Genomic DNA, 24,808 nt, shown 5'->3' with positions numbered 1-24,808 from the left:
CCTCCCCAGGTCCCGGGCGCCTCTGGCAGGAGCCTCCCTCTCTCCCTCCCTCCCCCCCTCCCGTGGCCACTAGCTCCTCCCCTCTCCTGCTCCTCTCCCCATTCACCCCATCCCTAACCCGACTCTGCAGACATGAGGGTCTTGGCCTGCCTCCTCGGTGAGTGACCCTTCTCCTCGGGGACTCGGGCCTGGGCCCCACCCTCTGACCCCTGAGCTCACCCACTGGAGAGCCTCAGACTTCCGGGGCCTCATCCCTATTGCTTGGGGGATACAGGACATCTGGCCCTCCCTTGCCTGATCCCCCAGGGACCCAGCCTCTGGCACCCCCGTCCTACCCTCTTAGGAGCCCCAGAGACCTACCTCCTACCCCCCCACCACCGCCCCACCAGCCCTGATCCTGTGGGGGGGTCACCCATCATTTGACCTTTAGTCAGGCCCCTGGGGGAGTGCAAAGGGCCTGGGCGCCTGCCCTGAGGCATCTGGGGCCCCGCCCACCTCAAGGACCTGAACCTCGCCAGGCCCTCCACCCAGAGTCCTGCTTCCCAGCGGCGGGGTTTCTGGTTCAGAGGCATGAGGCCTCACTCTGTCCACCCCTCCAATCTCCCTTCCAGTGGCTCTGATGGGGATCCAGGCTGTTGGTAAGTGGCCCCAAACACGTCTTCCATCTGGCCTCACTCAGCTGCAGGTCCACCCCGTGCCCAGCCTCACCCTCCAATGGGACCCTGTTCGCCCCCATCCGCCTGTGACCTCGGGCACCACTTCCCCCAGGACCACCTGGGCGACAGCCTCCTGCCTCCTACGGGGCACCACTGCTCCCCTGGGTACCCAGGAGTTGGGCTCCCCGTTAGCGGCCAGGACACTGGCCTTCCGGTGATGCCCTGCAAGACAGCCCCCAGCCCGTACCCTCCCCCTGGCCCCAGGGTCTCCAGGACATCACAGCCTTTCCTCTGTCCTCCCCAGAGTGGCTGCGTCTGGCCGATGGCCCCCACGGGTGTGCGGGCCGCCTGGAGGTGTGGCACGGCGGGCGCTGGGGCACCGTGTGCGACGATGGCTGGGACCTGAGGGATGCTGCTGTGGCCTGCCGCGAGCTGGGCTGTGGGGGCGCGCTGGCTGCCCCTGGAGGCGCCTTCTTCGGGGAGGGCGCGGGGCCCGTGTGGCTGAGCGAGCTGGCCTGCCGGGGCGGTGAGCAGCAGCTGGGCCTCTGCCCCCACCGCGGCTGGAAGGCCCACATCTGCTCCCACGAGGAGGACGCAGGCGTCGTCTGTGCAGGTAAGGGGCCCTCGACCCCCTCCAAGGGACATTGCTTCAGAGACGACCCAGGGACACAAGTCCTCAGTCCAGTAACTCTGAGAATCCAGAAGTCCGACACCCCACCCCTGACACCCCCTGCAAAGCCAGGACTTACCACTACCTTGGAGGGTTCCTGCCTCACTCAGGGCCTGCCCTCTTTATAGCATCTGGGGATCGCATGGCGGGGATATTGAGTAATATCTTCCAAACTGAGAGGGAACTTTGAGACCAATAAACAAAGCAGTAAAGAACAACTATGAAGTTTACTGTGGGGAACTCATACAGGCAGGATGGATCTGGTGGGCAGTGATCCATTTATTTGCAGCTGTGCTGCGCACCACCGCAAAGGATGCAGGAAGATTTAAAGGGGCCAACGCTAGAGACAGAATCTGAGTACCAAGGGAGAAGCATGTTTTCCTTCCCCCAGGGGGTCTTATGACCATCATTCCTCAGGGACCATTAATCCTCTATGTCAACAAAAGGCATCCTTCCTGTTTTCGTATCAGACGAAGGCAAGGGTAAAAGTTGATAGGGAACCTCTCTGGCTTGGGCGTGTTCCTCGTGAGTGGGACAAAGCTCAGCCATGCAAAGAGGGGAGGGGGTGGGGCCGCAGGCCTGAGATGGGGCTGACAAAACAGAGCCAGTGCGGTCCAGCCACACGCTGCTCTCCCGAAGGTCAGCGTGTGTTGGACTCCAGGGATTGGGACGACTCACCTTCAGTCCTGGATGGGGACCCCTGGCCGGGGCTGTCTGGGGAGCTGAGCCCCGGCTCTGAGGAGGCCCCGGTGATGCCTGGTGAGCCCCCCCCCACATGTGCCCTGTCTCCAGCTTCGGCTGTGAGGGAGAAGGGACAGAGGCCCGTCTCCTCCACAATCCCGAGGGCCCCCGCCAAGGCCCCCTTCGGACCCCTGGGAACTCTCGGGACTGACCTGCGGCCCCAGGAGGTGCAGCTGCCGATCTCCCTCCCTGCTGTCTCCTCACGCAGCCCCCCGCCCAGCCGGGACCCCCCAGAGCGGCTCCCGGAAGAAGAGCCCCCGGCCGCCCAAGCCCGCCAAGACCACTAGGGCCCCTTTGCTGACTGCCGGAGCCCCCCGCCAGGGTAAGTCCGCGCAGGCCTCCCCTCTGCAACAAATCTGGATGGGGTGAGGCGCTAGGCCCCGCTGGACCAAACTGGGACCCCCCCCAGGTATGCGGGGGCACTGCATCCCCCGGGGATTCACAGTCAGGCCCAGGCTCCCCACCCGGTCAGGAGACCCGGGTGTCCACTCCCGGGACCCAGGCCCTTGGCCTGCTCAGATTCTGGCTCTCCCCTTAACAGCCGGCTGGCAGGCCCATCTCAGGCCACTGACCACCCCCCACCCCCACCCCCCCGCGGCTTGAATCCGCGTATCCCCAGCTGCCTCGCACGAGGCCCCTGACTGCCCCTCTCTCCGCCCGCCCGCCAGAGCGTCTGCGCCTGGTCTCCGGCCCCCACGGGTGCGCCGGCCGCCTGGAGGTGTGGCACGGCGGGCGCTGGGGCACGGTGTGCGACGACGGCTGGGACCTGCGGGACGCCGCCGTGGCCTGCCGCGAGCTGGGCTGCGGGGGTGCGCTGGCCGCCCCCGGCGGGGCCCGGTTCGGCCCGGGCGCAGGGCCCGTGTGGATGGACGACGTGGGGTGCGGAGGCGGGGAGCAGGCCCTGCGGGACTGTCCCCGAAGCCCCTGGGGCCGGAGCAACTGTGACCACAGCGAGGACGCAGGACTGGTCTGCACCGGTATGTGCCCGCCTCCCCAGACCCCTCCCCCAGGGCCACGCCCCCTCCCCACTCACCGAGGTCTCAACTTTAAGGAGCTCTCTAATCCCCTTCCCTCCCCTCCCTCCCTCCCCTCCCTCCCCTCCCTCCTTCCTCCCTCCCTCCCTCCCTCCCCCCTCCCTCCCCCCTCCCTCCCTTCCTTACTCCCTTCCTCCTTTCCTTCTCTCTCTCCCTCCTTCCTTCTTTTCACACTCATTAAGCCCCATCCACACCGGGCACAGACCCAGTTCTCACTCTCCTGACTTTTAGGAGGCAGGGGTGGCCCACAGGTGTGGGGTAGGAAAGTTCAAGGGCTGCACCCACTAGAGGAGCCTGCCCACCTACCCGCACAGGGGGCAGGAAATGTTTCAGTCGGTGGATGGGAAAGGGGAGAGGGAGCTACAGAGGAAGCTGGGAGCCAGCTCTGGGCCTCACCCCCACCTGCCTGGCCTCCTGGGTGGATGTCCTCGCCCCACCCTTCACGGATGCAAGACAGAAGCTCAGAGATGTAAAGCAGATGGCCCAGAACTTGACTGCCGTGTCTGTCCCACTACACAGATGGATCTGGGTATCTAGCCTGTAGGGTGTGGTGGGGATGGAGACCAAGGGGACACAGGTCGGGGCACAGATTGGTGGACCAGAGGCAGTGATGGTGGTGCCTCCGTGGGAAGCACATGGGGGCAGAAATGGGGCCTCTGAAGCCCAGTTCCCAGGAGGTGAGTTGAGTCTCCAGCGGGAGAAGAAGCTGTTGGGGAGAAGAAGTGAACCCCATTGAGGGGCCCGGGGGCTTGGTATCTTACCAACATCTCTGCTGCTCAGGGCAGCCCCATGAGGGAGCGTGTCACTCACAGCTGGGTGATGCAGGCAGGAGTATCTCACCCTCTCTGGCCTGTCCTTTTCTCTAGACACTGACTGCAGGCTAGAGAGAGGGACTCCACACTCCCCAGAGGTGACCCAACTCTCACCCCACAAAGACCCAACAGAAATGTACCCCCAAACCAACAAGAGGTTAACATCTAGACTAGTGGTTCTCAACCGCACTCCCCAGATGATATGGAGACATTTCTGGTTGTCATGACTGTGTGGGGCACTGGGGGTGGAGCCCAGGGATGCTGCTGGACATCCTACTGTGCACAGGATGGCCCCTCACAGCAGAGAATGACCTGACCGCTGTGTCAGGGATGCTAAGGCTGAGAAGCCCTGCTTTACAGGCTGGAGAAGGCAGCTGGGGAGTGGGGACCTGCCTGGGGAGGTGGGTGGAGGGCATCAGGGCCAGCGTCCTCAGGGCTCATCCCTGGGGAGGCAGGGACATGGGGGGCAGTGGATAGACCAGAGTTGAACTCTTGGAGAGCGACTTCCCAGCTCAGAGTCTTTCCCTCACTTGCAAACTGAAGATGGAATGGCTGCTTTCCAGCCCCATCTTGGGCGTGAAGCGGGACACCACACATAGCCTGTACTTGCTCATCCATCCTAGTCACTCGAGCAGGTGGCCTGTACCTGCTCATCCATCCTAGTCACTCGAGCATGTGGCCTGTACCTGCCCACCCATCCTAGTCACCTGAGCATGAGGCTTATATCCACTCATCCATCCTAGTCACCTGAGCACGTGGCCTGTACCTGTACATCCATCCTAGTCACCTGCATGCATAGCTCAGTACCTGCTCGTCCATCACAGTTTCCTGTGTGCGTGGCCTAAAGCTGCTCATCCGTCACAGTTTCCCGTCTGTCTGTTCTCCCTCTCCCCACGTCCAGGCCCGGCCCCCAGGCTGCGTCTGGCAGACGGCCCCCACGGGTGCGCGGGCCGCCTGGAGGTGTGGCACAGCGGGCGCTGGGGGTCCGTGTGTGACGATGCCTGGGACCTACGGGACGCCGCTGTGGCCTGCCACGAGCTGGGCTGCGGGGGCGCGCTGGCTGCCCCTGGAGGCGCCTTCTTCGGGGAGGGGGCTGGACCCATCCTCCTGGACGATCTTCGCTGTCGGGGAAACGAGACGGCCTTGCGCTTCTGCCCTGCGCGGCCCTGGGGCCAGCATGACTGTCATCACCGAGAGGACGCTGGGGCCGTGTGTGACGGTGAGGGGGCCCTGGGGGAGAGGCCAGAGCGGGGGGCCTCGAGTGGAGGGGTGAGAGCTGGGGTGTCTCGTGTGTTTTCCGGAGGTGTACCCCAGGGCCCCTCACTCCCTCCGTCCAGCAGCCCACCTGCCGCATGTCTTGCTCATCGTGAAACCTCAGTCTCCATCTGGGGTCCTGGGGTGGCAGGTGTGGGGAACTGCCTGTAGCACAACAGTGGGTGGTGGTCACCTCTTCCCTCTCACGCCCCAGGTATGCCTCTGGGATATGTCCCTCCCATGGCCCCCGCGGTGGGCAGCAACAGCTCCAGGCCCAGGGAAACTGCATCCAGGCCCCCGCCCCCCACGGTGAGCCAGGCTGTGCGGATAGCAGGCATTTCACCTCCGCCCGCTTCCCCTGCGGCCCCTCAGGAGCCTGGGCCGGAAGCTGGTGAGTCCCTCCTGCTCCCCGCACCCCAAATGTGGGGCTTAGCTGCTGCTGCTTTTTTTTTAAGATTCTTTTCCCATGTAGGCCGTTGCAGAGTACTGAGTAGAGCTCCCCGTGCTATACAGTAGGGCCTTATTACCTCTTTTATATACAGTAGCGTGTATATGTCCATCCCAAGCTCCCAATTTATTCCTCCTTCCCCTTATCCCCTGGTAGCCATGTTTGTTTTCTATATCCGTGACTCTGCTTCTGTTTTGTACATAAGTTCATTTATACCCCCTTTCTTAGATTCCACATATAAGTGATATCATCTGATATCTGTCTTTCTGTGTCTGACTTATTTCACTCAGTATGACAATCTCTAGGTCCATCCGTGTTGCTGCAAACAGCATTATTTTGTTCTTTTTTGTCGCCGAGTAGGGGTTTAGCTTCTGTTTCCTGCCCCTCCGCCACTCCCCACAGCCCCCAAGTGCCTCCTTCACTGCTTCAGAGGTCTCGGGGAGAGGGAAGGGTGGAGGGGAGGAGACGGAGCCCACACTCAGAAGGCCCCTGCTTAGTCTAATGCTCTGCTCTGGCTGTCTTGAAACTCACAGGGCCGCCTCCTTCTCGCAAGTATCGAAAGAACTAGTCAGTGATGTTGTTTTAAAATACAGGCTTTAGGGACTTCCCTGGTGGTCCAGTGGTTAAGACTCTGCGCTTCCACTTCAGGGGGCGCAGGTTGATCCCTGGCTGGGGAACTATGGTCTCACATGCTGTGTGGTGCGGCCAACAGGTGAGACCACTGTCACTGAAGAGATAGTTGGTTTCTCACAATTCCCAAGAGGAGGGGGCACAGCCCGCACACGACGCAGGGCCACACGGGAAGCACCAGGGTCCAGCAGGAGGCAGAGGGAGCGAGGGGCGACGGTGGGCAAAGCCTGGAGTGTGGCTTCATGGGGAGGAATGGACAAGGCAGGGTGAGATGACTCCGGATGGGCTGGTTTGCATCATTTCAGCGGGCTCTGGAGCGTAGGCGCTGCTCCTGGTTGTCGGGTACATGCCCTGGGGTGATGGGGCAGGTGGATGGTGGCCGGGGAGTGTGAGCCTGACACGAGGTGGTGGGTGAGGGCTCTTGGGTGGGTTGGTTTCATATGAAGGGCACACTCCAGTGGTTTCCTGTCTCTGGGAATCAGCAATCCCTCCAGTGTCAGCAAGGCCCCGAGATGTCAAAGCATCAGGTACCGCAAATAAAAAGCCATGATTAATACAGCCATCTCCTCAAGGTTGCCAAAGGCTGAAAAAGTGGGAACTTGATCACTATTAGCTGAGGCCTGCTTCCCCTTTTTCTGAATAATAATAATAATAATAATGATAACAGCTGCCATAGACTCAGCTGTCACTGGCTCACATGACCAGTGCTGTTCCAAGCCCCTTCATCAGGTAAAACTACCAGCCACTGGCAGGGTAGGTACCGTCTGGTTTCCACGTTACAGATGAGGCCACGCAGCTAAAAAGTCTGAAAGCCAGGACTCAAATGAAGGCAACTTGTTCCACAGCCCACTTTCTTTATTTTTTAAAAATTATGGTAAAATATACACAACGTAAAATTGACCATTTCAACAACTTTTTGTTTTTCTGGCTGTGCCACACGGCATGCGGATCTTACTTCCCCGACCGGGGATCAAATCTGCGCCCCCTGCCATGGAAGCGCGGAGTCCTAACTATTGGACTGCCAGGGAAGTCCCATTTTAACCATTTTAAAGCATATAGTTTAGTCGTAAAAAATACACTTATGTTGTGCGGCCACCACCATCTCCAGAACTTTTTCATCATCCCGAACAGATACCCCAGACCCACTAAACACTCACTACCCTCCCCTCCGTCTCCCCAGCCCCTGGCCCACACCATCTGATTTTCTGTCTCTGTGAATTTGCCAACCAGGCACTGTGTGTAAATGGAATCGTATAGTATTGGACCTTTTGTGTCTGGCTTATTTCACAGAGCATAATGTTCTCCAAGTTCATCCATATTGTGGAGTGTGTCAGAATTTCTTTCTTTGTAACGGCTGAATAGTATTCCATCAATTGGATGGACAACATTTTGCTTATCCATTCCATTCGTCCATTGATGGACACTCGGGTTGTTTCCATATTATTGCTATTGTGAATAATGCTGCTGTGAATGTTTGCATACAGGTATCTGACTGAATGCCCTTTTTCACCTTATCTTGGGTATATATATCCCTAGGAGTGGAATTTCTGGATCATATGGCAATTCTGAGTTGAGCTTTCCAAGGAACCACCCTTTATCCCTGACTTTTTTTTTTTTCTTTTTTTTGGCGTGCCGCGAGGCTGGTGGGATCTTAGTTCCCCAACCAGGGATTGAACCCGGGCCTCGGCAGTGAAAGCACGGAGTCCTAACCACTGGACCGCCAGGGAATTCCCTATCCCTGACTCTTTATTCCTGTGCCTGATGCAGACGATGGCACAGCACAGGCCTGGATAAACACTTGCTGCTGGGAAGGAAGGGTGGATGAATGGAAGGAAGATGGAGCGGAGGTGGAGGAAGGTCTGACTCGAATTCTTTGGGTCTCTCCCACCCCAGGGTCCCCCCAGCTGCGCCTGGTGGCCGGGCCCAGCAGGTGCTCAGGCCGGCTGGAGGTGTGGCACGGTGGGCGCTGGGGGACCGTGTGTGACGACAGCTGGGACCTGCGGGACTCGGCTGTGGTCTGCCGGGAACTGGGCTGCGGTGGACCTCGGCAGCCAGACCCTGCTGCCGGCCGCTTCGGCTGGGGCGCCGGCCCCATCTGGCTGGACGATGTGAGGTGTGTGGGGACCGAGGCTTCCCTCGCTGACTGCCCTGCCGCTCCCTGGGGGAAGCACAACTGTGCTCACAACGAGGACGTTGGAGTTACCTGCACTGGTAAGGAGGCCCTGGCCATTCGCTGGCTCCGGGAGGGCTTCCTGGAGGAGGGAACGGGAACTAACATTGGCACTAACATCGATTGAGCGCTCACCTCCTAAGCCCCCGCCGTGACCGTATTCACACCTCACGATGCGTCCAAATTGGTGGATGTTATGCCCATTTTACTGATGAAGACGCTGAGGCACAGAGAGGTTACACAGCAGCTAAGCGGCACAGCTGGGATTCTTCCTCCTCTTCTTCCCGCCAAGAATCAAGGAAGTCTCCCACCTAGAGGGAAGCTGAAAAGGAAGAGGAAAGGAAGCAGGCATGGGGCACCGGGAGATGGCAAGAAGCCCGTGTGACGGGAGGGCCACTTGAAGTAGACTCAGGCTTGGCCCGTGTTCATTCATTTGCCGTTATTTATCCAGCGCCAGACACTGAGCTAGGTATTGGGTCCTCAGAATGCAACGAACGCAACCCTGGCCTTCGAGAGGCTCACAGTTCACTGTGAGAAAGAGACGCCCCGACAAATCGCTGCAAACCCGTGTGACACATTATCATTTGGGAGGTCCCCAAGACCACCCTCGGGTGCCATAGTTTTCTAGAAGGATTCACAACAATCAGAAAAGCTGTCTCGCGGTCCAGTGGTTAAGACTTCGCCTTCCAATGCAGAGGGTGCAGGTTCAATCCCTGGTTGTGGAGCTAAGATCCCACATGCCTCGCAGGCAAAAAACCAAAACATAAAACAGAAGCAATGTTGTAACAAATTCAGTAAAGAATTTTGGGCTTCCCTGGTGGTGCAGTGGTTGAGAGTCCGCCTGCCGACGCAGGGGACGCGGGTTCATGCCCCGGTCCGGGAAGATCCCACGTGCTGCAGAGCGGCTGGGCCCGTGAGCCATGGCCGCTGAGCCTGCGCGTCCGGAGCCTGTGCTCTGCAACGGGAGAGGCCACAACAGTGAGAGGCCCGCGTACCGCAAAAAGACTTTTAAAATGGTCCATATCAGGACTTCCCTGGTGGCACAGTGGTTAGGAATCTGCCTGCCAATGCAGGGGACACGGGTTCAATCCCTGGTCCGGGAAGATCCCACATGCTGTGGAGCAGCTAAGCCCGCGCTCCACAACTGCTGAGCCCGCGAGCCACAACTACTGAAGCCCGCACGCCTACAGCCCGTGCTGCGCCAGAAGAGAAGCCACCGCAATGAGAAGCCCGCGCACCGCAACGAAGAGTAGCCCCTGCTCGCTGCAACTAGAGAAAGCCCGAGCACAGCAATGAAGACCCAACGCAGCCAAAAATTTAAAAAGTCAGTTGAGGGAAGAGGCATGTGGGGCTGGGTCCAGGAGAGACCCTTGTGGAGCTTCCTCACTTAATTCTCCCAGCGACGACGCATGACAACGCACGTGAAGTATTGCCAACCAGGGACGATCTCCCAGCCTTGGCGTCAAAGTGTTTATAGGAGCTCAGTCATGAGATGTGGCTGGTGGCCCACTGGCGGCCCGTTAAGTCACAGTGTTAGCAGAGATGATTTAGGTGGCTCTGGCCCCACAGGGAAACAACACACTCTTACCAGGCAGGACGTTGAAAGGGCTTGGAGCTTCCCCCTTCCCCCCGGCAGCCAGGGGCAAAGGGCCAAACCTTTCTTTGGACAAGATTAACCCTTGTCCTGCATCAGTAACCCTTGGCATCGCCCATGGTGTCTGCCGCCTTCCCTGTGCTGATCAGAAAGATGTAAGGTGAGCCGGGGCAGCTGGGAGGATGGAGTCAACCATTCTGCCTGAAGCTAAGGCACTTTCCCCTTTCCCTCCCCTCCTGAGGGCCACGGGAGCCACAGAAGGGTTTTGAGCTGGGCAGTGGCCTGGTACCACCCTGGTGGGCGGTGAGAGCTTCCCCCCACACACGGGGTGTGGGGGAAGACCAGTCAGAGGGTACAGGAAGCCAGGCAGTGGCTGGGCAGATGGAGAGGATGGGTCAGTGTGACGGGGTGAAGGGGGGCAGCCACATCATGATTGTAAGTGCCCAGAGGTGGGATGGTGCCAGCTGTGGCTGGCCACCGTATGCCCCAGGTCTGGCACAGGGCCTGGCTCGTAGGAGATGCTTTGTAAACGTCTATGATGTGAATGAATGCATGGGAACTTGGTGGTTGTCTGTAGGGGGAGATGAGAGAGAAGGACAATCACGGTGTCTGCTGTCTCCCCTGTCCTCCCCTCCTGTCTGCCAGGGACCCCCGGCCTGGACTCCATCTCAGACCCCTTCAGTTGGAGCTGGATCCCTGGCCTGGGTAGAGATCCAGATGCCTGGCTCCCGGGGGAGCTGGCTACCAAGCCCTCTGCGAGGCGGACCCCCGGTGTTCCTGAGAAAACCACCACCAAGGCCCCAGGGAAGATACCCAAAAGCACAAAGAAGTGGGTGACCAAAAACACAAAGAGACCGACCACTCAGCCCGCCGTGATACCAACCCCTAAGCACTCCAGGGCCACGGGCACCCAGAGTGCCCCAGAACTGACCTCACTGACCACCACGACTCCGACCACTGAGGCCTCTCGAAGACCGACCTCCGAGTTTACCACCAGGCTGACCACGGAGGACCCTCACAGGCTGACCTCACACACCACCGAAAGGCGGACTCCCCGGGTCCCCCGGGAACGGACCTCTAAGACCCTGGCAACACCGACCACCCAGGGCCCCCGAGAACTGACCTCTGAGGCCACCATGGAGCCATCGGCCAAGATCCCAGGAGTAGGTACTCCAGAGTCCTCCAAAGACCCAGCCCCCTCCCCCACTGGGGCATCAGGTGAGAGGAAGGAACGTGGAGGGTGAGGCTGACCCCTCCTAACCCCTGCTGACCCCTCCTGATCTGGGCTGTCTACCAGCAGGCCTGTTCCGGGTTCGTCTGGCTGATGGGCCCAACCGGTGTGCCGGGCGGCTGGAGGTGTGGCACGCTGGACGCTGGGGGACAGTGTGTGATGACAGCTGGGACCTGCGGGATGGCATGGTGGCCTGCTGGGAGCTGGGCTGCGGAAGGGTTCGGCCCCGAGTGGGCAAAACCCACTACGGCCCTGGCACCGGGCCCATCTGGCTGGATGACGTGGGCTGCAAGGGAAGTGAGGCCTCGCTGAGCAACTGCCCCACTAGGGCGTGGGGACAGCACAACTGTGACCACGAGGAGGACGTGGGGCTCACCTGCACCGGTATGGCGGGGGGCGGGGGGTCAGTGGCCAAGGAGTCAGGGTGGCATGGGGGGGGGGGACCCAGAGTCACTCCAGGAGATTCGGGAAGGGGACTTCGGAGCAACAGCAAGGACCTCTGAGACGGGTCGGGGCTGTCCCCTTCCCCACTTTCTCCCAAGGCTATGCAGATGAGGCAGACTATCCCCCCTGGACCTGGGACCCCACCTCAGGAGAGGACCTGGCCAAGGGGACCACCGCTGCAGCGGTGCCTGCACACACTCTCCCCTGGGGCACGGCTGGGAGCACAGGGGCCCCCTCCCCAACGACGAGGCGCCTTCCAAGCACAGGTGAGGGGCATGGCTGGGGTGGGGAGGGGCCCTCCATAAACCTCTGTGCACCTCCCTGCCGGGCTTCCAGAAAGATCCTCCTAAATGAGCTGGCCTGGGTCTCAGAGACCCCAGACAGGTTTTCCTCGGCCCCAGAGACTCTAAGAACATTCCCTTCTTGGACTCAGCAGTAGCACTGTCCTCCAGAGCCTAAAGGAGACCCCATCCCCACCCCCTGCGGTGTGATTCGCGGAGAATCCGACCAGGCTCGGCAAAGCCCCGGCCCGCAGTCCTCCTGTAAACCAACCGGGGCCTTGGGAGCCCGTGCCCCTCGATCCGGAGCCTCGACGGAAATCCCCCCAGACCTCACAGCCGAGGCCCACCCTGTCACCATGTTGTCTCCCCACCCCAGCCCCTCAAACCTGTTCTCCCAGCTCACGCTCTGGTCAGGGTCGGGCTATGGCTCAGAGGCGGGGTGGGGACATCCAGGTCGAGGGCTCTGTCCTCAGCTGGACCCCCTTCCTCTGGCCAGTGGGAGCAGCCTCCAGCCCCTCAGCTCTGTCCCTCTCTGCCCCTCCGCCTCTGTCTCGCTGTCACCTGCTTCCCTCCTTCCATCTCTGCTGCCAGGGGCCTTGACCTTGACCCTCGGGGCCTTGACCCCCCTCAGATGTTGCCCATTTCTCTACCTTCCTCTGTGTGTGTGTGTGTGTGTGTGTGTGTGTGTGTGTGTGTGTGTGTGTGAGATCTCTGTCCTATCCGTGCTCAGGGTCCCTCTTGATCACCCTCTGCTCCTGTTTCTCACATTATTTCTCTCTCTCTCTCTTTTTGGCCTCACCTGTGTGGCTCAGGCAATCTTAGTTCCCTGACTAGGGATGAACCCGCGCCCCCTGCAGTGGAAGCGCAGAGTCTTAACCACCAGACCCGCCAGGGAAGTCCCAAAGGAATTTATTTTACTTTTTAATTTTATTTAAAAATTTTTATTTATTTATTTTTCCCTTTCAATTTCTCACCCTCTTCATCTCAAACACTTTTTTTTCCACCGCCCATTTCTTTCTCATCACCTTTCTAATTTTTTTTCTTTCCTTATCAAGTTCATACTCCCGTCATTTCTATTTCTCTCTTTATTTCCCCACAGTCAACTTCTCTTTATCTTTTCCCCTCTGCGTCTGGCTCTTTTTTCTTTCATTTTTCCATTTCTCACTCCCCCACCCCCAACCCGTATCTATTTCTCACTGTACTTCATGGCCAGTTTCTCTTCATCTCTTCTCCTGTGTCCTCCTCTTTTTATTTACATTTTCAGTTTCTCACGCTCATCCTCTCCGTTTCTCACTATTTTTCACGGTCGGTTTATCTTTTCAGCTCCGAGTTTCTTTTTTCTTTCTCTTTCTCTGCCCCTCCTCGTCTCTATGCCTCGTCAGCCTCTCTCACCATCTTCCTCATTTTTTCTCCAAGTCCACACCCCGTCACCGCTGTTTCTCCCTGTTTTTCACGGCCAGTTTCTCTTTCTTTCCCTTGAGTCATCCTTTTTCTTTCACTCTCACCATCGCGCCCTCCGCTCCGTTTCCCACTCAACCTCCCCCCCACCCAGGGTCGGTTCTCCCCTCAGCTTTTTCTCCGTCTCCTCATCCTTCTCGCTGACTCTCCATCCTACCATTTCCCGCGTGGCGGCTTCTTCCCCCGGCTCTGCCGACCCCATCCCCCCGCGACGACCGCTCTCTCCCCCCAGGTGTCGCCGCTTCTGCTCCTGTCCGCAGGACCCCGCCCCTCGCACCTTTTCCCGCGTTTTTCACACGCTCAACACGCATGCGCACTCCGAGGGCCTCTGCGAGAGGGGCGGGGCCTCGGATGGAGGGGCGGGCGGGGCAGATTTCAATCGCCCCGCGCCGTGTGACGTCACAGACGCGGTGCGCCTCCTGATTGGCCAGCTGGCCCACGCCGCGGCAATAAAAGCGGGTGAAGAGGGCGCTGACCTCACAGAGTGGCGTCTGCCTCGGTCTGGTCTCGTTCCGGCGGGGAGGGTACGGGGGCGCGGAGCAAGCATTGGAGGTACGGAGATTTGGGGTGGGGGGCACCCGAGCTGTGAGTTAGGGCTCAGTTTCCAGAGGTGATGCTCCTCATCTGGCAGTGTGGCCAGGATTTCTGAGCTTTGTTCTCTGCAGCCCGGCGCCACCTCCCTTATCCCGTAGCGCCCCCTCGTGGCGGAGAGGTCCGATGCTGGGCGCGAGGCACAAATAAATACAGAACTAGGAATTTGCACGATGGAAATCTCGGGGGTAACGTGTACAACCTTAGTAATGGGAAGACTTGGAGGGAGGTGCGGGGTGGCGTGGGGAGAGGGGAAACGACAGACAGGAATTCCTATCCTCGTTAGCAAGGTGGCCTTGAAAAAAATGACTGCTTCTTTGAACCTCAGTTTCTTCCTCCGGAAAAAACGAAAACCGGAGCTCCAAGGACCCTGGAAAGAGTCAAGGAGAGCTCACTGTGCCAGGCACGCATGATTCCAACTGGGTGACATAGGTCCTGGTGTTGCCCCTGTGTTTCAGGTGGGGGAAAAATGAGGCTCAGAGAAATTAAACTTTAACTTAGGAGCCATTATTGAGATCCATTTTAAACGATTTCGCGCACAGTTTGCTCGTTGGATTGGAAAAGATTCTGGAATAACTGAAGTCATTGCAAGAGTGAATTCTGTAGTGCAGCTCGCTGGGTTCCAGCTGTGGCTGCGCTGGGATTAGAACAACGAGCTGGGTGACCTCAGGTCCCAATCCAATGAGCAAAATGTGTGTGAAATCATTTAAAACCGCAAAACATTGGTTGTTAAAAGTTATTTACCGTAAATGAGCAACAGCTGCAGGATCCCAGGGACGGAGTGATTATTTCTAGTAGAGCAATTGGGAAAGACCTCGCAGAAGAGATGGTGTCATTTTCACCAGCAGACACCAGGAGGAAGGGGATTCTCAGAGGAGCAGAGGCTGGAGTTGAGAAAATTGCATTGCCTGTTTAGGGCACGTCGTCTCTGCTAGACTTTTAGCTGTCTTGTATTTGGCTATGTCAGTTTCTGTTGTTGCCATAACACGGCCACACATTAGGGGCTTAGACAACACAAGTTTATTATTTTGCTGGTCTGGAGGTCAGAAGTCCCACATGGGTATCACTGGCTAGAATCAAAGTGTCAGCAGGGCAGGGCTGTGTTCCTTCTGAGGCTTGAGGGGAGGATCGTTCCCATGCCTTTTCTAGCTTCTAGAGGCCCCTCCATTCCTTAGCGCATGGCCCCTTCCTCCATTTTCAAAGCCAGCAATGCTGCATCTATCTCTCTGGTCCTTCTTTTGTCCTTACATCTTTGTCACTACAGCCAGGTTAGATTCTCTCATTTTAAGGATTTGTGTGATTAGATTGGGTCCACTTGGATTAACATAGGATAATCTCTTCATTTCAAGTTCTGGACCCATAATCATATCTGCAAAGTCCCTTTTGCCAGGAAAGGTAACATATTCACAGGTTCTGGGGATTAGGGCTTGGACATCTTTGGGGAGCGTTATTCTGTCTACCACGGGATCTATGTTGTAGAGACTTTTTACATACTTGTTGAATGGATGAACGAATGAATGAACCAGTGAGAGACCGCTGTGTAAGTCTAGAGAGAGTGTACAGGAGATGAAGCTGGAAGCTTATGAAGGTTGAATTCTCACTTTCCATTTCACTGAAGCAAAATTTCTTGAGGCTTCCTGGATGATGGAATTTGGAGACGCAGACATTAATTCATGTCTGAAATGTTTGCTGTGTGGCAGGCATGAGTACTAATCCCTGGGAACATAGCAGTGACGAGCACAGCAAGGGAGGGGGAAGGGAGGGCTACGTGTTGTAATTTAAAATAGGATGAGCAAGAGATGACGTACTAAGAAAGTGCCATTTAAGTGACAGCCTCAAGAAGGAGGGGGGGAAGCCATGCAGATATCTGTTTGGAGAGTGTTCTGTAGAGAGCGGACAGCACATGCAAAGGCCCTGAGATGGGGGTGTGCTTAGCTGGTTCAAGAAACAGCAGTAAGGTCAGTGGGGCGGAAGTGAAGTGGTTGATGGGGATGATGGCAGGAGGTGAGGTCTGTGGTCCATTGTAAAGACATCTGCTGTGATGGGGAGCCTGGAGGGAGCTAAAGGAGCCTTCCAGACAGAGGGAGCAGCATGTGCAAAGGCCCTGTGGTGGGACCTTGGGAGACCGGCAAGAATGCTGGCCTGGCAGGAGTGGAGTGAGCCAGGCAGGGGGAGAGTGATCGGGGATGAGGCCAGTGTCTGGGTTTTATTCTATGTGCAGAAACCCTTGGCATTTTAAGCACTTGAAGTTATGGAGGATGTGATCACATGTGTATTTTCTTTCTTTTTTTGGGGGGTGGGGGGGCGCGCCTTGTGGCATGTGGGATCTTTGTTCTCTGACCAGGGATCACACCCATGCCCCCTGCAGTGGAAGAGCAAAGTCCTAACCACTGGACCGCCAGGGAAGTCCCCCACATGTGTATTTTCAAAGCAGTCGCTCAGGATGCCGTAGGGGGGTGGATGTAGGTGTAAGAGTGGGGGATGCCTCAACCAGGGTGGCAGTGGAGACTGAGAGAGGTGCAGGTGTTCAAGCTACATCCCGGGGGTTGAGCTGGTAGGTTCGGGTGATGCGTTGGGTGCGAGGGTTGAGGAGAGAGAGTGAGGTAGGGGATGGGGGCCCGCCTTTTACTGGACTAGGGAACGCTGCGGGGTGGGTGCACAGGATCCAGAGTGGGGATATTAAGAGCTCCATTAGTGATGTTCGACACACCCAAGTGGAGATATGAGATCTGCAATCCTGGAGCTCCAAGGAGTGCCTGGGAGGAGGGAATTTGCAGCTGCGGGAATGGATGAGGCTATGCAGATGGACAGCCATGTCTAATGGAGTTTCCACACCCAGTGGGGAGGTGGGATGACTCATGGACTCGGGATATCGCTGTATGTCATGGCTGCGCAGAGGGGAGGGCATCCAAGATTAAATGCCAGATTACAGGCTTCCCTGGTGGCGTAGTGGTTGAGAGTTCGCCTGCCGATGCAGGGGACACGGGTTCGTGCCCTGGTCTGGGAAGATCCCACATGCCGCGGAGCGGCTGGGCCCCTGAGCCATGGCTGCTGAGCCTGCGCATCCGGAGCCTGTGCTCCGCAACGGGAGAGGCCACAACAGTGAGAGGCCCGCGTACCGCAAAAAAAAAAAAAAAATTAAAATGCCAGATTACATTTAGAGGTTGCGTGGTAATAAGAGCATCAATAATAGCTAATATTCATTGAATAATCTCCGTGTGCCAGGCACCATCTAAGTGCATCCCATGTTTGTTTGGGTTTTTTTGGCCGCATCATGTGGCCTGTGGGATCTTAGTTCCCCGACCAGGGATCGGACCCAGGCCCCCTGCAGTGAAAGTGCAGAGTCCTAACCACTAGACCACCAGGGAAGTCCCCAAAGTGCATACCATGGTTTAACTCACCTCCTCCACGTGGAACATTATGAGATGAGTACTATCCTTGTCCCCATTTTATAGGTAGGGAAATTGAGGTCCAGAGAGGTCAGGACAGCGAAGGGCAGAGCTTGGATTCAAACTGCAGAATTCACACTCATAACCACTCCAGCCACGGAGACTGGGAAGAAGCCTGTGATAGAATTAGCTCTGAAGAACCCAGGAAGCATAGAGCAGGGTGTAACTTCCTCAAGGGGAAGCAGGGAGTGACCTTGGAATCAAATTCTAAATAAAAGCTCAACAGGGAAGGAGTGAGGTGAGACCCAGGAGATCTACCCCCAGAGGGAAGAGGTTGCCGCTCAGAAGCAGATAGACCTGCTGGGTCTGAAACCCAGTGCTGCTCCTTAGCTGTGTGACCTTAGGAAAATTCCTTGCCCTCTCTGGGCTTCAGTTTGGTCATCTGTAGGGAAACTGCAGCTTCTTTGCCCACCAGCTCCCCATGAGATTGCCAAAAATTTAAAATGTCTCTCAGCGGCAAGGATGAGGGATAAAGGTGGGCAGTTTGACAACATCTAGAGAGATGCCTTCCGCACGGCAGTCCCACAATTAGGTGTTGAGCAATTCCCACTCATGAAGAATCCACTGCAGCAAAACATTGGCCACAACCGAACCGCCCGTCCACAGGGGCATAAATAAATCGGCAGTTGTGTGTTCATACGATAGAATATTACACAAGGTTAAAAAAAAGAAGGAAGTAGAGTTATATGCATTTAACTGAAAGGACAGCTTATCACTTGCCAGCCCTGTGACCCCATGGAGTAGGTGCCATCACGATACCCATCGTACAGGTGAGGAAACAGAGTCGTGGAGAAGTGAAGTGACTTGCTCAGCCAGCTAGGAAGGAACGCAGCCAAAAAGCAGGCTGTGAGAAGGTGTTTGCTGTATATATGTATATGTGCAGTCTTTCTAGTTGTAGGAAGCTAACACATGTGGAAACAATATAGCATTAGGGAGTCCCACCTGTATAGCTAAGGTGTAAAGGCATGCTTGGGAACTATTAACTAAAGGCTTCTCTGACAAAGGGAAGGGATGTGATTGGGCCTCGCAAGGGCTGTAACTCTACAATGCTGCTTCCTTTTTTTCGATGTATATTTTAATTAAAAAATCGCATCGATCACACACTAATGGATCACGAATGAGAATGTGGCCATATCTTAGAGCACATTTTGAGTACACACGGACCCAGGGAGTATGCCTGCACTTGGTGGGCTGACATTTTAACAGGAAGATAGCTTCAATTTGTGTTCTTGATGGAGTCCTCCTAAAACCCAGCATCTTGGAAAGAAATCTTCACAACACTGTTATTACTCAGTTCTCCCCATATCTCTCAAGGTGGCGAGGATGGTTATGAGCCTTCCTGGACATGGGATACACCTTCAGGAGAGGTCCCAGCCAAGGGGACCCCCACCGCAGGCATACCTGGACCCTCTGGCACCGCTGGCACCATCAGGAGCCCAGGCCATCCCTCTCTAGCTCCAAGGGTCCGTGGGGATACAGGTAAGGCATGTGGCTGGGGCGAGGGGGCCAGGGTGTTTGTGTGGTGGGATGGAGAGGTGGACTTGTGTGGTGGGATGGAGAGGTGGACTCCAGATTTCCCCATGGTGACCCAACTCTCACCCTAGAAAGACCAGGCAGAAATATATCCTGAGACAAGGGGTTATTATCTATACCAGTGGTCTTCAACTGGGGGCAACTGGCAACATCTGAAGACATTTTGGGTTGTCATGACTGGGAGCAGGGAGGCTACTGGTACCTGGTGGGTAGAGGCCAGGGATGTTGTTACACATCCTCTGGTGCACAAGGTATCCCCCACAGCAAAGAATCATCCAGCCCCGGATGTCAACAGTGCCAAGGGTGAGAAACCCTAACCTATACCATGTAAGTCACTCTGACAAATAAGAAAATGATAGGAAATCCTATAAGAGAATGGGCAAAAGATACAAACAGGTGATTTGCACAAGGCGAAGCCCAAATGCCCAACGAGTATATCTGGAAGTGCTCACATTCATCATGAATCAGAAAATTCAAATTAAAACAATGACGAGCATGGAAAAAAATTTGAAAGGTAGATAATACCAAGTGTAGGTGAGGGTGTGGGGAGACAGGCATCCCCACTGGCTGTAGCAATTCGATAAACACAACCTAGTGGTGTTTAGTGAAATTAAATATGATTCTACGTTATCACCCAGCAATCCTGCTCCTAGATCTATATTCCAGAGAAATTCTTGCACAGGCTTATAAGGGAATATGTGTGAGGATGTATTAGGGAATTGGAGGCAAGTGAAGTGTCCAACAGCAGGGTAACAAGGAAGAGAGATGCAATGGTTACACGTGATGGAATTTTATGCAATAGCTAAAGCAATGACGAGCTATATACACAGCAACATGGATAGGTATGAAAAACGTAATACTGAGGGGAAGGTCAGACAGAATGAGATTTCCAGCAGAATACTATTTGCAGAAATTAAAAGCACAAACACAAAAATACACATACACTTATATATTAACATAAACACATCTATGCATTCCGTATTGTTTAAGATCACACATATGTTTAAGGCCATATGTGAAACACACTAGAGTGGAGGTACCTATGGGAGAGGATGAGGGGATGGAGATTGGGGTTAAAGAGCAGAAAAAGTAAAATAAAACAAGAGAAGACATCGCAGGGACTATTAATGACAACGTACAGTGGGGTATGAGTAGCTTAGCTCTCTGCACCTTGGGTCTGAAAAATTAAAAATCAGTACCACTCTAGGTTACTGAGTCCCTGTTCTATCAAACTAAGCTGAGATTCTTGAAATAATAACTAGGCACAGTTAACATTTATCAAGCAATATACCATGTGTCAGGCACTATTTTATGCACTTTATATGTATTATGCTTTAACATATTTATATGTGTTAATCCTCGTAGCAGCCACATGAGCCCTACATGAATGATGTAAGTGCTATAATAGTTCCCATTTCACTGATAAGAGAAATTGAGGCACAGACATCAATGACTATGGCAGTATAAATAATCATGAGAATGCTTATCATGTGCTAGGCATTGTGTAAGTGCTCTGCACACACATGACCTCTGAATCCTCATGATTACTCTACAAGGGAGGTATGTGGATATCTATGGTTTACAAATAGGGAAGAAACTGAGATTCAAGGCAGGTAAGTAACTTGCCCATGATTACCCAGCTAGGAAGTAATGGAGCTGGGGTTTAAATCCAGGCAGCCTGGCTGGAGGCCAAGCCCTTTACTTAACTACTCCTCTGACCCTGCAGGGGGACACGACGCACCTCAAAGACCCTGCAGAAAAGTGGAATTCTGTTGAGCTGTGCTGTTCAATATGGTAGCTACTGACACAGGTGGCTATTTAAATTTAAGTGAATCAAAAATTTGAAAAAGGAAGGACCTACTGTATAGTGCATGGAATATACTCAATATTTTATAATAATCTATAAGGGAAAAGAGTCTGAAACAGAATATGTATATATGTGTGTGTGTATGTATATATATCTGAATCACTCAGCTGTACACCTGAAACTAACACAACATTGTAGATCAACTATACTTCAATTTAAAAAATTTAAAAAAAGAAATCCATTCAAAGGTAGAAAAAAGAAAGTTGAAAAAGGAAACATTCATTCCTTAGTTGAACTAGCTACATTTCGACTGCTCAGAAGCCACAGGTGACCAGTGGCTACCATATTGGACAGCACAGAACATTTCCATGACTGAGAAAGTGATACTTAATGGCCTAGACTCTGTATGTAAAGGACTTGGGTTCAGATCTTGTCCCTGCAACTTTCAAACTGTGTGTGACCTCGGGCAAGTTACTTACCCTCTTGGCCTTATTTCTCTCATCTCTAAAAAGAGCTTAAAATTCACATTTACCTGGAAGCAGGGCCTGGAAGAGGGTAAGCCTTCCCATTTTACTCGGGCCTAAAATTTGGGGGCATTCCAAACACTTAGTAATGAAGATAAATAAGATCTTAATACCATAGGTTAAAAAACAAATGAATGCAAAAACAATCCACGATGAACTAAATAAAATTTTAACTAAAGTCAGGATCTGACCTACCTCACCAGGATCTGACAGAGCCAATTTTAGGGGGGATTCCAGTGAGGTAGGTCGGATCCTGTCTTGGATTAAAATTTTGACTTTTTGTTCATTGTAGATCTTTTGTATTAATTTTGATTGTTTAAAAATATGGCGTAAAGAGATTTGTCTTGATTACTGAGATTACCCTTCAGATTCCCCCTCATGCTATGCACCGTCTCCCACTCCCCTCCCCCTCTTTATCTCCCTTCATCCCATCTCTGCCTTTCGGACCCCTCTTGCATCCCAGGTACCGCTCCACATCCCACCTCCCCCCTGCCGCCCATCTCCGCATCTCCCAGACGGGAGGACGCCAGGTGGCGCCTGGAGACATGGAGGAAGCGTGTCGGTGGGGCACTAGGGCGGATGAAGTCTGCCAGCGACCCATGACGTCACAAAGCTTTCTGCCTTCCCATTGTTCAGCCCACCCCTAGGAGGCGGACCATGCCGCGGGGTGGGCGGAGCAGACTGACCTCCGCCGGCCGTCTCTCCTCCAACAGGTTCACTGAGGAAACCGTGGCCCGAGCGACGGCTGCGGCCCACAGCGGCCAGGACTGCGCCCCCCACCACTTCCCCAGCTCCCTCCGCCTCGCCGGGGCCCCCGGGCCCTGTCCTGACCTCTGACTCCGCGCCGCAGCTCATCCCCACAGCACCTTCAACGCCGGAGGTGACCTCTGACCCTCCCGCCACTTTGCCGCCCAGCCCAGACCCGGCCTCCTGGATGAACTCTCACCGCACCTTGACAACCCCTGGCCTTACCTTGTCCGCCCCTGATGCCACCGTGTTTCCAGCGCTGACCCCTGGGCTTTCACCCACTCCACCACCCACCATGCCCAAAGAACTGACCTCTGACCCCTCTGCACCGGCGGAGACCCGCCTTTCCCCTACCTCAGAGCTGACCCCAGAGTCTGACACAACCCCAGTCTGGGACACATCTCCATACCCCAACACAACTCCAGAACCTTCTAGTTTCCCAGACCCTTCCACAAGTCCTCACCCCACTACCATCCCTCACTCCACCATGACCTCTCACCCTACCACGACCTCTCACCCCACTGCCACCCCTTACCCCACCCCCACCCCTCACTCTACCACAACCCCTCACCCCACCACAGCCCCTCCTCCCATCACCAGTGCTCAACCTATCACAACCGCTTACTCAACCACAACCCCTCAACCCACCACGACCCCTCAACCCACCACGACCCCTTATCCCACCACGACCTCTCACCCCACCACAGCCCCTTATCCCACCATGACCTCTCACGCCACCGCCACCCCTTACCCCACCCCCACCCCTCACTCTACCTCAACCCCTCACCCCACCACAGCCCCTCCTCCCATCACCAGTGCTCAGCCTATCACAACCCCTTACCCAACCACAACCCCTCACCCCACCACGACCCCGCAACCCACCACAACCCCTCCTCCCATCACCAGTGCTCAACCCATCACAACCCCTTACCCTGCCACGACCCCTCACCTCACCACCACTGCTTACCCCACCATGACTCCTCACCCCACCTCAACCCCTATGGTCACTGCCAAGTCCCTTCTAACTTCCTTGGGAACAGAACTTCCCTTTCCCTCTTTAGCACCAACAGTCAAGCCCAGCCCACACCCCCGGTTGACCTTCACGGGAGCCCCTCACCCCTCCACGTCCCAGATGTGGAGCCTAGAGCCCTGTCCAGCAACAGAGTCCAGCCCCTGCAGGCCCTCTCCAGCCCCCGGCATAGACACACTGTCCACTGAGAACTTCAAACCACCCACAAGCCAGAGTCCCAAAGTAACCTCTCCACCTACCCAGACTCCACACTCAGCCTCTGACCCCACTGTGACCCCTGACCTCCACCTGTCCCCTATGGCCCCCCCCTTGGATCAACCTCCCCCTGACCGCCTCACCCTAGGGCCAACTCCTGGTCAGAGCCCAGGCCCCCTTGGCCCATGTGAAGCCCCAGTGCCACCTGTAAGGGTCATGGCTTGTGATCCGCCTGCCCTGGTAGAGCTGGTGGCCGCTGTGAGGGATGTGGGTAGCCAGCTACAGAGGCTGACACAGGCTCTGGAGCGGGACCAGCAGGAGCGCCACGCCCTGGGACTGGGGTTGACCCAGCTGGTGGAGGCTGCCCAGGGTCTGGGGCAGCTGGGTGAGGTTGTAAAGAGACTGGCAGAGGTGGCCTGGCCCCCCAGCACACCTGCACCAACCACTACTACCCCAGAGGAGGAAGAGAGGCCTCTGCGGGGAGATGTGTGACCTCATCTGGGGTCTGAGGGACTTAAGACACTCCCAAACCCAAATAGGAAAACCAAAGTATCTAATTAAAAACAAAATGTGAATGATGTTTCTGGGGTACTAGAGGAGGTGTGAATACAACAGGCACCATGTGAGGTGGTGAGGCTGGTGAGGACGACGGTGATAGTGGTGATGAGTATGATGGTGGTGATGATGGTGAAGGCAAGAATGGTGATAGTGATGGTGAGGGTGGTTATGATGATACTGGTGGTGGTGATGAAGGTGACCATGATGGTGGTGATGCCTATCCTGATGGTAATGTGACAGTAATGGTGAAAGTGATGATAATGATGGTGATGGTGGTGATAATGGAGGTGAGGATGGAGATGACGGTGGAGATGGTGGTGATGATGGTCATGAAGATCATGGTAATGACTATTGTAATGATGGTGATGATGGAGGTGAGGATGGAGATGACGGTGGAGATGGTGGTGATGATGGTCATGAAGATCATGGTAATGACTATTGTAATGATGGTGATGATGGAGGTGAGGATGGAGATGACGGTGGAGATGGTGGTGATGATGGTCATGATGATGGTCATGAAGATCATGGTAATGACTATTGTAATGATGGTGATAATGATGGTAATGGTGGTGATAATGGAGGTGATGATGGTGATGGTGAGGATGGAGATGACGGTGGAGATGGTGGTGATGATGGTCATGAAGATCATGGTAATGACTATTGTAATGATGGTGATAACGGAGGTGAGGATGGAGATGACGGTGGAGATGGTGGTGATGATGGTCATGAAGATCATGGTAATGACTATTGTAATGATGGTGATGATGGAGGTGAGGATGGAGATGACGGTGGAGATGACGGTGGAGATGGTCATGAAGATCATGGTAATGACTATTGTAATGATGGTGATGATGGAGGTGAGGATGGAGATGACGGTGGAGATGGTGGTGATGATGGTCATGAAGATCATGGTAATGGCTATTGTAATGATGGTGATGATGGAGGTGAGGA

General features: G+C 55.2%; 1 protein-coding gene across 2 annotated transcripts; it reads left to right on the top strand.

Annotated features, from left to right (window-relative positions):
* The first annotated feature begins 538 nt into the window (after nucleotides 1-538).
* On the top strand, nucleotides 539-24,225 carry SSC5D (scavenger receptor cysteine rich family member with 5 domains). Of its 2 annotated transcripts, none has more exons than XM_022585898.2 (13): nucleotides 539-638; nucleotides 961-1,269; nucleotides 1,966-2,085; nucleotides 2,276-2,389; nucleotides 2,736-3,044; nucleotides 4,815-5,132; nucleotides 5,382-5,558; nucleotides 8,139-8,456; nucleotides 10,655-11,227; nucleotides 11,310-11,624; nucleotides 11,783-11,950; nucleotides 18,778-18,942; nucleotides 22,041-24,225. In XM_022585898.2, exons 1-13 carry the CDS (start codon nucleotides 620-622, stop codon nucleotides 23,789-23,791), a joined length of 4,656 nt encoding a protein of 1,551 aa, XP_022441606.2. In that variant the 5' UTR covers nucleotides 539-619; the 3' UTR covers nucleotides 23,792-24,225. The 2 variants fall into 2 exon arrangements, with proteins under 2 accessions (XP_022441606.2, XP_089758156.1); XM_089902030.1 differs by having other exon boundaries at nucleotides 11,307-11,624.
* The last annotated feature ends 583 nt before the right edge of the window (nucleotides 24,226-24,808 follow it).

Source organism: Delphinapterus leucas, chromosome 20 (genome assembly GCF_059928025.1).
Source record: "Delphinapterus leucas isolate spDelLeu-1000000601 "Yukka" chromosome 20, BTC_Dleu_Yukka2, whole genome shotgun sequence".
In the NCBI taxonomy this organism is placed as follows: Eukaryota; Metazoa; Chordata; class Mammalia; order Artiodactyla; family Monodontidae; genus Delphinapterus; species Delphinapterus leucas.
This window is presented reverse-complemented; position numbering and strand designations above follow the sequence as displayed.

Excerpts from the sequence above, each read along its gene's own strand:
- SSC5D (XM_089902030.1), top strand. Across the intron at positions 2,086-2,275 it reads GGAGGCCCCGGTGATGCCTG|CCCCCCGCCCAGCCGGGACC; the intron begins GTGAGCCCCCCC and ends CTCCTCACGCAG. Across the intron at positions 5,133-5,381 it reads CGCTGGGGCCGTGTGTGACG|GTATGCCTCTGGGATATGTC; the intron begins GTGAGGGGGCCC and ends CTCACGCCCCAG.